The sequence below is a fragment of the Bufo gargarizans genome, chromosome 9 (genome assembly GCF_014858855.1).
Source record: "Bufo gargarizans isolate SCDJY-AF-19 chromosome 9, ASM1485885v1, whole genome shotgun sequence".
Lineage (NCBI taxonomy): Eukaryota > Metazoa > Chordata > Amphibia > Anura > Bufonidae > Bufo > Bufo gargarizans.
The window spans coordinates 141,064,343-141,077,506 of NC_058088.1; the positions used below are offsets into that span (position 1 = coordinate 141,064,343).

The 13,164-nt window shown below is 46.9% G+C and overlaps 1 protein-coding gene across 2 annotated transcripts in view; it reads left to right on the forward strand.

The window, feature by feature from the left end:
- The first annotated feature begins 11,889 nt into the window (after positions 1-11,889).
- The window catches only part of ERCC6L (ERCC excision repair 6 like, spindle assembly checkpoint helicase), a 57,792-nt gene continuing 56,517 nt past the window's right edge, over positions 11,890-13,164 (forward strand). Inside the window, exon 1 of one of the 2 annotated variants that reach the window (XM_044305895.1) lies at positions 11,890-12,064. In XM_044305895.1, the coding sequence (XP_044161830.1) occupies positions 11,970-12,064 (95 nt within the window). In that variant the 5' untranslated portion in view covers positions 11,890-11,969. The remainder of the gene's footprint in view (positions 12,065-13,164) is intronic. The other variant, XM_044305894.1, reaches the window with a different exon arrangement.

A 13,164-nucleotide genomic window follows, 5' to 3' on the forward strand; every position in this document is an offset into this window, starting at 1 on the left:
AGTACATTAGGATCACCTTAGGCTCTACAAAAAATTTTGTGTTCGCCCGATCAGGCCTGATCTTGTGCACACACTTGCGTTCAGTCCGCCCCACTGCAGTGACAGAATATATATTTTTTCTGATGACTGCACATAAAGATCACTTTTGATCTTTCTGGATCTTTATTAGCGATCGCAGCTTTACTTCGCAAGCACTCCTTTTTACTAGGCAGGTGTGCTCTTTTTCCTGGGTAGTCTCAGAGGAATACCCCCTAAATTTAGTTAGCCCAAAATGTCATAAAAGGGGTATTCCGCTGAAGAGGCTTACAGGATTCTGGCCCTGATTGATGAAAGCGATGGGGACGCCTGAATCCAGAATATGAACCTGTAGACAGCAGTGGCACTCTAACCGCTAGTGAAGATGACGAGGTTGAGGTCACTGCTATGGTCAGGCGTACCCGACCCCATGTCAGTGTTCTGCATACCCCGCGTGATGAGCCTCATTTGCAGCAGAGTGGTGCTGGCGCTGATCATTTTTATGGTGCGGCATACACCAGCAGCGCAGCACATCCTGGACCTTCTACCAGCACTGCCGTATTACCTGGTAAAGTGGCGAGCACCAGAAGGGCAGTTCAAGCTGGTACGGTGGCACGTGCGAAACTCCCCCGTCGCAGCCACCACGTTCACAGGCCCGTAGAGCCCTTAGTCTCCCAGAGGTGCTGGCAAACCCAAATTGGCAATCCCCTGCTTCCACCCCACCCGTATTGCCCCCTTTCACCGCCCAGTCTGGAGTTTGCGTGGAGACAGCTCATTTAGGATCAGCCCTTGAGTTTTTTTTAGCTATTCTTCACCGCGGATCTCTATGACTTTGTTGTGGCAGAAACCAACCTCTACGCCACACAGTATATAACCGCCAATCCGTATGGGGTCAAACTGTATAAGCTCTGTGAAAGGGCCACAGGCTATACATATCGTTTTAGGGTCTATGAGGGAAAAGACTCAAAACTGGAGCCGGTCGGATGCCCTGACTACCTGGGGAGCAGTGGCAAGATTGTCTGGGACTTGGTGTCACCCTTACTCCACAAGGGGTACCACTTATACGTGGACAATTTTTACACAAGCGTGGCCCTCTTTTGGCACTTACATATAGTCAGAATTCAATGCTGTGGCACCGCGCGAACTAGTCGCCGGGGCTTCCCCCAACGGCTTGTTAATACCTGACTTGCCTGGGGGGAGAGGGCTGCCTTGTGCGACCAAGAACTGCTTGCGGTGAAGTGGAGGGACAAGACGGTTGTTTACCTTCTGTCCACCATTCACGCAGACACGACTGTACAAATTGAAAGGGCAACTGGAGTCATTGAGAAACCCCTCTCTGTCCACGACTATAACCTTCACATGGGAGGGGTGGACTTCAATGACCAGATGTTGGCTCCCTATTTAGTGTCCCGCCGCACCAGACGCTGGTATAAGAAGGTGTCTGTTGGTGGCTGGGAGAACGGGATTCTTCCTAAAATTCCAGGAAGAGATCATTTCAGGAACTCCTGTATTCAGGAGGGTCCGTGCCCCAAGTCCCTGATGTAATTAGCCGGCTACATGACAGACACTTCCCAAGTGTCTATCCTGGTACCCCAACTCACCGTTCCCCAACGGCGTGAGACCACAGCTTTTTGTCCTGACCAGCCTGCCCTATGCATAGGAGAGTGTTTCCGCAAGTACCACACACAGGTACACTATTAGTCTAGGGATCGCGTGACACAGGACAGGCACACGGGTCTTAGGGCCCTTTCACACAGAGCTGCTGCAAATCTCTCCTTTCACCTGGGACAAAGTGCATAATGTACTTCACCACATCTCTGGGCGATTTACGCTTTGCACATTGTCCCATGGGGAAGGAGAGGTTTGTCCTTTAAAGGTAAAAAAATAAATAAATCACAGGTAAGCAAAAAAGTTAATGTTTTTTAGCTTCTAGGTGGACCAAGCGATCAACCAGCTGCAGCACTGATGTGCATTCTGACAGAAGCATTGCGCTGCTGTCAGATTACACAAAGTCGGTGTATGCAGCGCTGCAAAACGAGATTTCTCCTCTGCAGTAAAAAAGATACGTTTGCAGAGGCTTATGAGCTGAGGGGCGGTGTTCATATGCTTTGGCAAACTCTTTGTATATAAAAAAATAAAAAAATCCCGGCAATGATTTATCCATCCACATCGATTGATGTGAATGGAGAAATCGGATTTGCCAGGGCATACGAGCTGACTGGGTTTGGATGTTGGGCGGAGCTCCTATGTCCTGGCAGACGCCTTACCCCTCTTTTTATTTATTTTATTTTTTGGCACATTTTTTGGCAGAGATTTTTTTCATCCACATTGATCGATGCGAATGAAGAAATCTGTGCTGTTCATTTTTTCTTTCAGCCCAGAGGCTGAAAGGAAAAGAAAATCTTATTAACCGTATGCTCAATATAAGGAGAATAGCAGAAACTCCTAATGCTGGCCATACATGTAATGATTGTGGAGACCCTCAAATGCCAGGGCAGTACAAACACCCCACAAATGATCCCATTTTGGAAAGAAGACACCCCAAGGTATTCGCTGAGGGGCATATTGAGTCCATGAAAGATTTAACTTTTTGTCACAAGTTAGCAAAAAGGGAGACTTTGTGAGAAAAAACAAAAAAAAATCAATTTAAGCTAACTTGTGCCAAAAAATATATATCTTCTATGAACTCGCCATGCCCCTTATGGAGTACCTTGGGGTGTCTTCTTTCCAAAATGGGGTCACATGTGGGGTATTTATACTGCCATGGCATTTTAGGGGCCCTAAAGCGTGAGAAGAAGTCTGGAATCCAAATGTCTAAAAATGCCCTTCTAAAAGGTACTCATTGGAATTTGGGCCCCTTTGCGCACCTAGGCTGCAAAAAAGTGTCACACATGTGGTATCGCCGTACTCAGAAGTAGGGCAATGTGTTTTGGGGTGTCTTTTCACACATACCCATCCTGTGTGTGAGAAATATCTCTGTAAATGACTACTTTTTCCTTTTTTTTTAATACAAAGTTGTCAATTTACAGAGATATTTCCCTCACAAAGCATGGGTATATGTAAAAATACACCCCAAAACACATTGCCCTACTTCTCCTGATTACGGTGATACCACATGAGTGACACTTTTTTGCAGCCAAGATGCGCAAAGGGGCCCAAATTCCAATGAGTACTTTTAGGATTTCACAGGGCATTTTTACGCATTTGGCTTCCAAACTACTTGTCACACTTTAGGGTCCCTAAAATGCCAGGGCAGTATAACTACCCCACAAGTGACCCCATTTTGCAAAGAAGACATCCCAAGGTATTCTGTGAGGGGCATGGCGAGTTCATGTAAAATGTTATTTTTTGTCACAAGTTAGTGGAATATGAGACTTTGTAATAAAAAAATAAAAATAAAAATCAATTTCCGCTAACTTGTGCCAAAAAAAAAATATCTTCTATGAACTCGCCATGCCCCTCACGGAATACCTTGGGGTGTCTTCTTTCCAAAATGGGGTCACTTGTGGGGTAGTTATACTGCCCTGGCATTTTAGGGGCCCTAAAGCGTGAGAAGTAGTTGGGAATCCAAATGCGTTAAAATGCCCTGTGAAAGCCTAAAGGTACTCATTGGAATTTGGGCCCCTTTGTGCACCTAGGCTCCAAAAATGTGTCATACATGTGGTAACGCCGTACTCAGAAGAAGTAGGGCAATGTGTTTTGGGGTGTATTTTTACATATACCCATACTGTGTGAGAGAAATATCTCTGTAAATGACAACTATTTAATTTTTTTTATACAAAGTTGTCAATTTACAGAGATACCCATGCTAGGTGAGAGAAATATATGTAAAAATACACCCCATAAACTCATTGCCCTACTTCTTCTGAGTACAGCGATACCACATGTGTGACACAAGTACCTTTAGGCCCCTTTCACACAGATGAGCATTCCTCGTGGATGCGATGTGTGAGTTGAATGCATTGCACCCGCACTGAATACTGACCCATTCATTTCTATGGGGCTGTTCGCATGAGCGGTGATTTTCACGCATCACTTGTGCGTTGCGTGAAAATCGCAGCATGCTCTATTTTGTGCGTTTTTCACGTAACGCAGGCCCCATAGAAGTTAATGGGGTTGCGTGAAAATCGCAAGCATCCGCGACCAAGTGCGGATGCGGTGCGATTTTCACGCACGGTTGCTAGGAGACGATCGGGATGGAGACCCGATCATTATTATTTTCCCTTATAACATGGTTATAATGGAAAATAATAGCATTCTGAATACAGAATGCATAGTAAAATTGCGCTGGAGGGGTAAAAAAATATATAAAAATTTTACTCACCTTAATCCACTTGATCGCGCAGCCCGGCTTCTCTTCTGTCTGTCTTCTGTGCAGCAACAGGACCTGTTGCTGCACACGGCACAAGTGGATTAAGGCGAGTTAAATTATTATTATTATTTTTTAACCCCTGTTAATGTTTTGCAGTCGCGCGAAAAATCGCGCGTGTTCCCGCAACGCACCCGCACATTTTCCCGCAACACCTGTGTGAAAGAGGCCTTAGGCTTTACAGGGTTGCTCACAATTTAGAAGACACCCTAAGGTATTCGCTGATGGGCATAGTGAGTTCATAGAAGTTTTTATTTTTTGTCACAAGTTAGCGGAAAATGGTTTTTTTTTTGTTTAGTTTTTTCTTACAAAGTCTCATATTTCACTAACTTGTGACAAAAAATAAAAACTTCCATGAACTCAGTATGCCCATCATGAAATACCTTAGGGTGTCTTCTTTCCAAAATGGGGTCACTTGTGGGGTAGTTATACTGCCCTGGCATTTTAGGGGCCCTAATGCGCGAGAAGTAGTTTGAAATCCAAATGTGTAAAAAATGCCCTGTGAAATCCTCAAGGCACTCTTTAGAATTTGTGCCCCTTTGCCCACCTAGGCTGCAAAAAAGTGTCACACATGTAGTATCGCCGTACTCAGAAGAAGTAGGGCAACGTGTTTTGTGGTGTATTTTTACATATACCCATGCTGGGTGAGAGAAATATCTCTCTAAAAGTCAACTTTTCACATTTTTTTTATACAAAGTTGTCATTTTAGAGAGATATTTCGCTCAACCAGCATGGGTATATGTAAAAAGACACCCCAAAACACATTGCCCAACTACTTCTGAGTACGGCGATACCACATGTGTGACACTTTTTTGCAGCCTAGGTGCGCAAAGGGGCACAAATTCCTTTTAGGAGGGCATTTTTAGATATTTGGAATCCAGACTTCTTCTCACGCTTTAGGGCCCCTAAAATGCCAGGGCAGTATAAATACCCCACATGTGACCCCATTTTGGAAAGAAGACACCCCAAGGTATTTCGTGATGGGCATAGTGAGTTCATGGAAGTTTTAATTTTTTGTCACAAGTTAGTGGAATATAAGACTTTGTAAGAAAAAAAACCCCATCATTTTCCGCTAACTTGTGACAAAAAATAAAAACTTCTATGAACTCACTATGCCCAACACCTTAGGGTGTCTTCTTTCCAAAATAGGGTCATTTGTGGGGTGTTTGTACTGCCCTGGCATTTGAGGGTCTCCGCAATCATTACATGTATGGCCAGCATTAGGAATTCTCCTTATATTGAGCATACAGGTAATTAGATTTTCTTTTTCCGTTCAGCCTCCGGGCTGAATGAAAAAAATGAACGGCACAGATTTCTTCATTCGCATTGATCAATGTGGATGAAAAAATTTCTGCCAAAAAAAAAGGAGGGGAAAGGCGTCTGCCAGGACATAGGAGCTCCGCCCAACATCCATACCCACTTAGCTCGTATGCCCTGGCAAACCCGATTTCTCCATTCACATCAATCGATGTGGATGAATAAATCATTGCCGTTTTTTTTTTTTATATATACAAAGTGTTTGCCAAAGCATATGAACACCGCCGCCCCCTCAGCTCATAAGCCTCGGCAAACGTATCTTTTTTACTGCAGAGGAGAAATCTTGTCTTGCAGCGCCGCATACACCGACTTTTGTGCAATCTGACAGCAGCGCAATGCTTCTGTCAGAATGCACATCAGTGCTGCAGCTAGTCGATCGGTTGGTCCACCTGGAAGGTAAAAAAAAGAAAAAACCAGGCCGCAACGCAATAAATTTATTAACATGAACAGAACATTAACTTTTATGAACTTTGGAAACAGAACATTAACTTTTTTGCCTACCGGTGATTTTTTTTTTGTTTTGCTTTTTTTTACCTTTATAGGACAAACCTCTCCTTCCCCATGGGACAATTTTCAAAGCGCAAATTACAGTACATTATGCACTTTGTCCTGAAAGGAGAGGTTTGCATCAGCTCTGTGTGAAAGGGCCCTAAGAGCCCTGTGTGCATGTCCTGTGAGATGCAATCCCTATGCTAATAGTGTACCTGTGTGTGGTACTTCCGGAAACACTCCCCTAAGCATAGGGCAGGGTGGTCAGGGCAGTCAGGACAGAAATAGCGGGTGTCACGCCTTATTCCACTCCTGCTACAGACACAAATATTTTTTCGGGGTGGCGGTTGGTTTGAGGCACCAGCAACGACACTGGGGAAATATCGCTTGTGTAGACGGCTCACTATACTGGTGGTTGGGGCCACGGAACTTCCTGGATACAGGAGGTTTTCGATGATTTCTTCCTGAAATTTGAGGAAGGATCTTCTTCTCCCAGCCTTACTGTAGAGAACAAAACTATTATATACAGCCAATTGAATCAAATATACAGACACCTTCTTATACCAGCATCTGGTTCTGCGGGAAAGTAAATAGGTAGCCAACATCTGGTCATTGAAGTCCACCTCTCCCATGAGCGAATTATAGTCATGGACACCGAGGGGCTTTTCAATGACACTGGTTGCTCGTTCAATTTGGATTGTTGTGTCTGCATGAATGGAGGAGAGCATGTAACCGTCACGCTTGTCTCTCCATTTCACTGCGAGCAGTTCTTCGTTACACAAGGCAGCCCTCTCCCCTCTTGCAAGACGGGTGGTAATGAGCCGTTGGGGGAAGCCCCGGCGACTAGGTCGCGTGGTGCCACAGCAGCCAATCTGTTCTAGAAACAAATGCCTGAAGAGGGCCACACTTGTGTGAAAATTGTCCACATAAAGATGGTACCCCTTGCCAAATAAGGATGACACCAAGTCCCAGATTGTCTTCCCACTGCTCCCCAGGTAGTCAGGGCAACCGACCGGCTCCAGGGTCTGATCTTTACCCTCATAGACACAAAATTTGTGGCCCTTTCACAGAGCTTATACAATTTGACCCCATACCGGGCGCGCTTGCTTGGGATGTATTGTTTGAAAGCGCCCGGTAAAATGTATAAGGGACTCGTCTACACAGATGTTTTGCTCAGGGGTATACAAATCTGCAAATTTGGTGTTAAAGTGGTCTATAAGGGGCCGATTTTTTTTTTTAGCCGGTCAAAAGCTGGGTGGCCTCTGGGACGAGAGGTCACTAAAGTGCAGAAAACACAAGATGGTCTCAAATCGTGTCCTGGAAATGGCAGCAGAGAACATGGGCATGTGATGAATTGGGTTTGTGGACCAATATGACCGCAATTCATGCTTTTTTGTTAGGCACATATTGAGGAGAAGGCCCAGAAAAGTTTTAATTTCGGAAACTTGGACGGGTTTCCACCGGAAAGACTGGACATAAAAGCTTCCCGGGTTGGCGGCTATAAATTGAGTGGCATATCGATTTGTTTCTGCCACGACTAAGTCCAACAGCTCCGCAGTCAAGAACAGCTAAAAAAAATAAAACAGTGCCGATCCGATCTGAGCTGTCTTAACCGAACTCCAGACTGGGCGGTGAAAGGGGGAACTACTGGTGCAGCTGAAGTTGGGGGCTGCCTTATCAGGGTTTGCCAGCACCTCAGGGACTCTAAGAGCTCTACGGGCCTGTCTGTGCGGTGGCTGCGACGGGGGAACTAATGCACGTGCCACCGTACCAGCTTCAACTGCACTTCTGGTGCTCGCCACTTCACCATGTTGTACGGCAGTGCTGGTACTAGGTCCAGGATGGGCTGCGCTGCTGGTGTATGCCTCACCACGTAATCCGACAGCGCCAGCCCCGCTCTGCTGCCCTTGAAGCGGATCCTGCGCAACCTGTGGTCTACCAACACGGGGCCGGGTACGCCTGGTGGTATCAGGGACCTCAACCTCATCGTCCGAACTTTGGGTCAGACTGCCACTGCTTTCTACAGGTTCATATTCTGACTGGATCCGCTGGATTCGTCAGATGAGGGTTCCCATTCCTCATCCGACTGGGTCAGAAGCCTGTAGGCCTCTTCAGAAGAATACCCCTTATTTGCCATTTGGACAACTAAATTTAGGGTGTATTCCCTGAGACTACCCAAGAAAAAAAAGCAAGCCTGTCTTACAAATGGGCGGCTAGCAAAGTACCGGAAGATGCTGCGATTGATAAAAAATATCAAAACTGATTTTTTTTTTTATCGCCGCAGCGCTTGTAAAGTGATTGTGCAATGATAAAAAAATTTATAAAAATTGTCACTGCGGCAGGGCGGGCGTGGGTGAACGCACGTGAGGGCGACCGATCAGGCCTGATCGGACAAACACTGCGTTTTGGGTGGAGGGCGAGCTAAGGTGACACTAATACTATTATAGATCTGACTGTGATCAGTTCTGATCACTTACAGATACTATAAAAGTACAAAAGCTGATTAGCGATACGCTAATCAGCAAATCATTGACTGCGGTGCGGTGGGCTGGGCGCTAATCGATGCTAACTGCCTAACAAAGGGGCTTAAACTATCCTAACCATGGCGCGGCGCCGTGCGGCGACCACCGCGCCTCCACACCGCTCCAGCAGGAAATGGGATCCGCTTAGCAAAGGGTCTAATAATTCCTACCACATCTCAGTCGGAGTTCCTGAGAAGCTGTGAACAGGGGATCCCTTTGCACAGTTCACATGTGGCGCTGGACGGTGGCCGTCGCTGCTTCTGTGCTGTGCTGGTGGAGTGATGGGATCTGGGGCCTAGGTGGCTTTGCCGCACAGTGGGGCCGCTGTGTGGCTTCAGGGACCCTTTGCAGACTTCTGCTAAGCGGATCCCATTGCCTGCTGGAGCGGTGTTGAGGCGCGGTGGTCGCCGCACGGCGCCGCGCCATGGTTAGAGTAGGTCCCCACTTAAAAAAGAGGCAACCTTGTCGCAGTAAGTGGGCCTATGCTCTTTGATCAAACTGTATACTAATGCCTCCTAATAGTGCACAGCAAATGATTGATACTAGTGCTGTATAGCCATGTTTTATCAAAAGAAATGCTGCAAATTGTGAACAGTTGTCATATCAGAAGTATAGGAATGAGGATGTGCGATTTAGATTCTCTCTACATATTAACCTAAACTATCCTAAACCTAACCGTCAATACTAGTGGAAAAAAAAAGTGACAGTTTACACTGATTACTTTTTTCCCTTTCACTAGGTGATTGACAGGGACGATCAAGGGGTTAATTGGGGTGATGGGGGGTGATCTGGGGGCTAAGTGTGCTGTTTGGTGTACTCACTGTGAACTGTGCTCCTCTGCTGGGACCAACCGACGAAAAGGACCAGCAGAGGAGCACAGCAGCCATTTAACACCTTTATATTTATAAATATAAGGTGTTAAATGGCTTCTGATTAGTTTTTCTGAAAATCACCAGCCTGCCAGCACTGATCATTGGCTGGCAGGCTGGTGACGAAATACTTCTTTAACTTTTGCTGGCCCGCAATGCGCATGCGCGGGCCGGCTCTGCCCGAAATCTCGCGTCTCGCGAGATGACGCACCGGCACGTCCAGGAGAAATAACAGGGCCGCCGCCAGGATGCATCCCTGCGTGCGGCGGTCCTGTAGTGGTTAAAGTCAGGACCCATGAAAAGTACTATCATTGGTGGCGCAGTGCGCCCTCCCCTCCTCCGCCCCTCTCTCCCCATTGGTGCTGCTGAGGGAACATGAGAGTGCCGACAGCAGCGCACTCATGTTCTGTGATACTAGACTGCGCAGAAGGCCAGTATAGATAAAATGGAAATCCCGGTATCGTATCGATACCGGGACAAAAGTATCGATTGGGCATCGAAATGTTGATATCCGCAACAATCCTAGCTGGGCTGCAGCTCCACATTATAGTTAACAGGGCCGGCAGGTGCTGGTGTTAAACTAGCCTTACGATACTTTGTTGCTGCTAGCGTTAGTTTTCCGGTATTGAGTTCCGTGACAGGGGCTCAATACCGGAAAAAAAAGCTTCAGTTTTAGGCCTCATGCACAAGACCGTTGTTTTGGTCCACATAAACTGCGGCTCGGATGCGGACCCAATCACTTCAATGGGGCCGCAAAAGATGCGTACTCTGTTCCGTAGCCCCGCAAAAAACGGATCCGCGGACCGCAAAAAATGGCACGGTCGTGTGCATGAGGCCTTATCCTAATGCATTCTGAATGGAGAGCAATCCATTAAATATGCATCAGGATGTCTTCAGTTCAGTCACTTTTACGCATGCTGCAGTATTTTCTCCGGCCAAAGTTCCAGTACATTTGCCAGAATGCTGGATCACACATTAATTACCATTGAAATGTATTAATACTGGATTCGGTACCAAGTATTCCAGAAACGGATCCAGCTTCCCAGTCTGTGCATGCGCAGATCTTTAAAAATGCAAAAAAAATTTATACTTGATCCGTTTTTTCGGATGACACCGGAGACGGATCTGGTATTTCAATGCATTTGTCAGACTATCCGTTTGCATACGGTTTTCTGGATCTGGCAGGCAGTTCCGGCAACGGAACTGCCTGATGGAATCATCTAACGCAAGTGTGAAAATAACCTTAGGCCCCTTTCACATGAGCGTGTTTTCCGCGCGGGTGCAATGCGTGACGTTAATGCATAGCACCCACACTGAATCCTGAATCATTCATTTCAATGGGTCTGTGTAAATGAGCGTTGTTTTTCATGCATCAGATCTGCGTCGCGTGAAAATCGTAGCATGTTCTATATTCTGCGTTTTTCACAGAGCCCTGGCCCCATAGAAGTGAATGGGGCTTCAGTGAAAAATACATTGCACCTGGAAGCAAGTGCGGATGCAATGCGTTTTTCACTAATTGTTGCTAGATGTTTGTAAACCTTCCGTTTTTTATCATGTGCGTGAAAAACGCATCCAAACTCATTGCACCCGCGTAGAAAAAAACAGACTGAACTTGCTTGCTAAATGGTGCGAGTTTCACTGAACGCACCCTGAACGTACCTGGACCTCATCTGTCACGCTCGTGTGAAAGGGGCTCTTTCCTGTTGGATCCACTTTTGGGTTTGCCTCAGAAAACTGCCACAAAAATTCCTCTGCTCTAAAGGAGCACAATGGAACAGAACCATTGAAATCATACGTGAACGAGCCCTGATGTGGTTGGTTTTTTCCCGTAGGCAACTGGAACAAAAAAGGGGACATGCTTCAGACTCCATATGTACAACCCAGGGGTTTCTCTCTTTTTAACCCTTCTGCTGGCAAAAGATCCTGTCTGAACAGTGCCTTACAGCTGGAATGTCAGGAGAACACAGGATAGCCTAAAACTTTTTATTTTAAAATATTTCCAGCTTTTACCACTTGGATCAAAACATATTTTGGAAACAAATTGACATACGTCCAATAAGCGGCGCATAACTGGCCTACAGGTTTCCCCATCAAGTCCTTCCCTTGAATCCCCCGCCAGGTATTCTGGTGCTCGCTTCATGTCAAAGTAAGGACGAGGGCGGTGTAGGACTTCACAGGACCGGTGGGCTCTGCGGACATGCCCGGAGACTTCCGCCGTCCCACATGCCACACCTCCGCCAGAGAGGGTGGAGACCGCGGCCGGTAGCCCCTCCCCTCGCAGTGCTTTCTGGGAAGGAGGTTTCAAATAGCGGCGGGCGCCTCGGTCTGGTGTGCTGTGCTCTGTGGTGCCGGGTTTTCCGATTGCTTTTTTATTTTATTTTTTACACGATGGAGTCCCCCGAAAGAAGGTTCCGGGGCTCCGGTGACGATAGTCCTGTGTCCCAGGCCCGAGCAGACCCGGAGTTAGCCAGCCAGTATGAGCGGTAAGCTGAGGTGTTTGTGTGTGTCACGGAGGAGGCCGTGGGGACATTTTGGATAAATGAGTGGCCTTCTTTAAAGGGGTTGTTTGGGATCAAATTATTATTATTTTTTTTAAAGTTTTCTCACTATTAACAGCTGAATCAAGGTCCCCCTATGTTTTTAGGTTATTTTCACCACGGCTCCCGCACATTGTTTACATCTGTTTATTTCTGCCCATCTTCCTGCTGCACTGCACTGTGCTTTCACTATCTCTGCCCCCTCATTAATCTTTGCTCTGCCACCTTCATAATAAAGTGCCATGCCCAGAGGTGTGTGGCTTAGGCTACTTTCACACTTGTGTTCAGAACGGATCTGTCTGCATTATATTGTTAAAATTTCTAAGGCCTCTTTCACACTTGCGTTGTCCGGATCCGGCGTGTACTCCACTTGCCGGAATTACACGCCGGATCCGGAAAAACGCAAGTGTACTGAAAGCATTTGAAGACGGATCCGTCTTCAAAATGCTTTCAGTGTTACTATGGCACCCAGGACGCTATTAAAGTCCTGGTTGCCATAGTGGGAGCAGCATACTTACAGTCCGTGCGGCTCCCGGGGCGCTCCAGAATGACGTCAGAGCGCCCCATGCGCACGGATGATGTGCCATGCGATCACGTCATCCATGTGCGTGGGGTGCCCTGACGTCACTCTGGAGCGCGCCGGGAGCCGCACGGACGGTAAGTATGCTGCTCCCCGCTACACTTTACCATGGCTGCCAGGACTTTAGCGTCCCGGTAACCATTGAGAAAAAGCTAAACGTCGTATCCGGCAATGCGCCGAAACGACGTTTAGCTTAAGGCCGGATCCGGATCAATGCCTTTCAATGGGCATTCATTCCGGATCCGGCCTTGCGGCAAGTGTTCCGGATTTTTGGCCGGAGCCAAAAGCGCAGCATGCTGCGCTATTTGCTGCGGCCAAAAAACGTTCCGTTCCGGAACGGAAGACATCCTGATGCATCCTGAAGGACGGACTGTCCATTCAGAATGCATTAGGATAATCCTGATCAGTATTCTTCCGGCATAGAGCCCCGACGGAACTCTATGCCGGAAGACAATAACGCAGATGT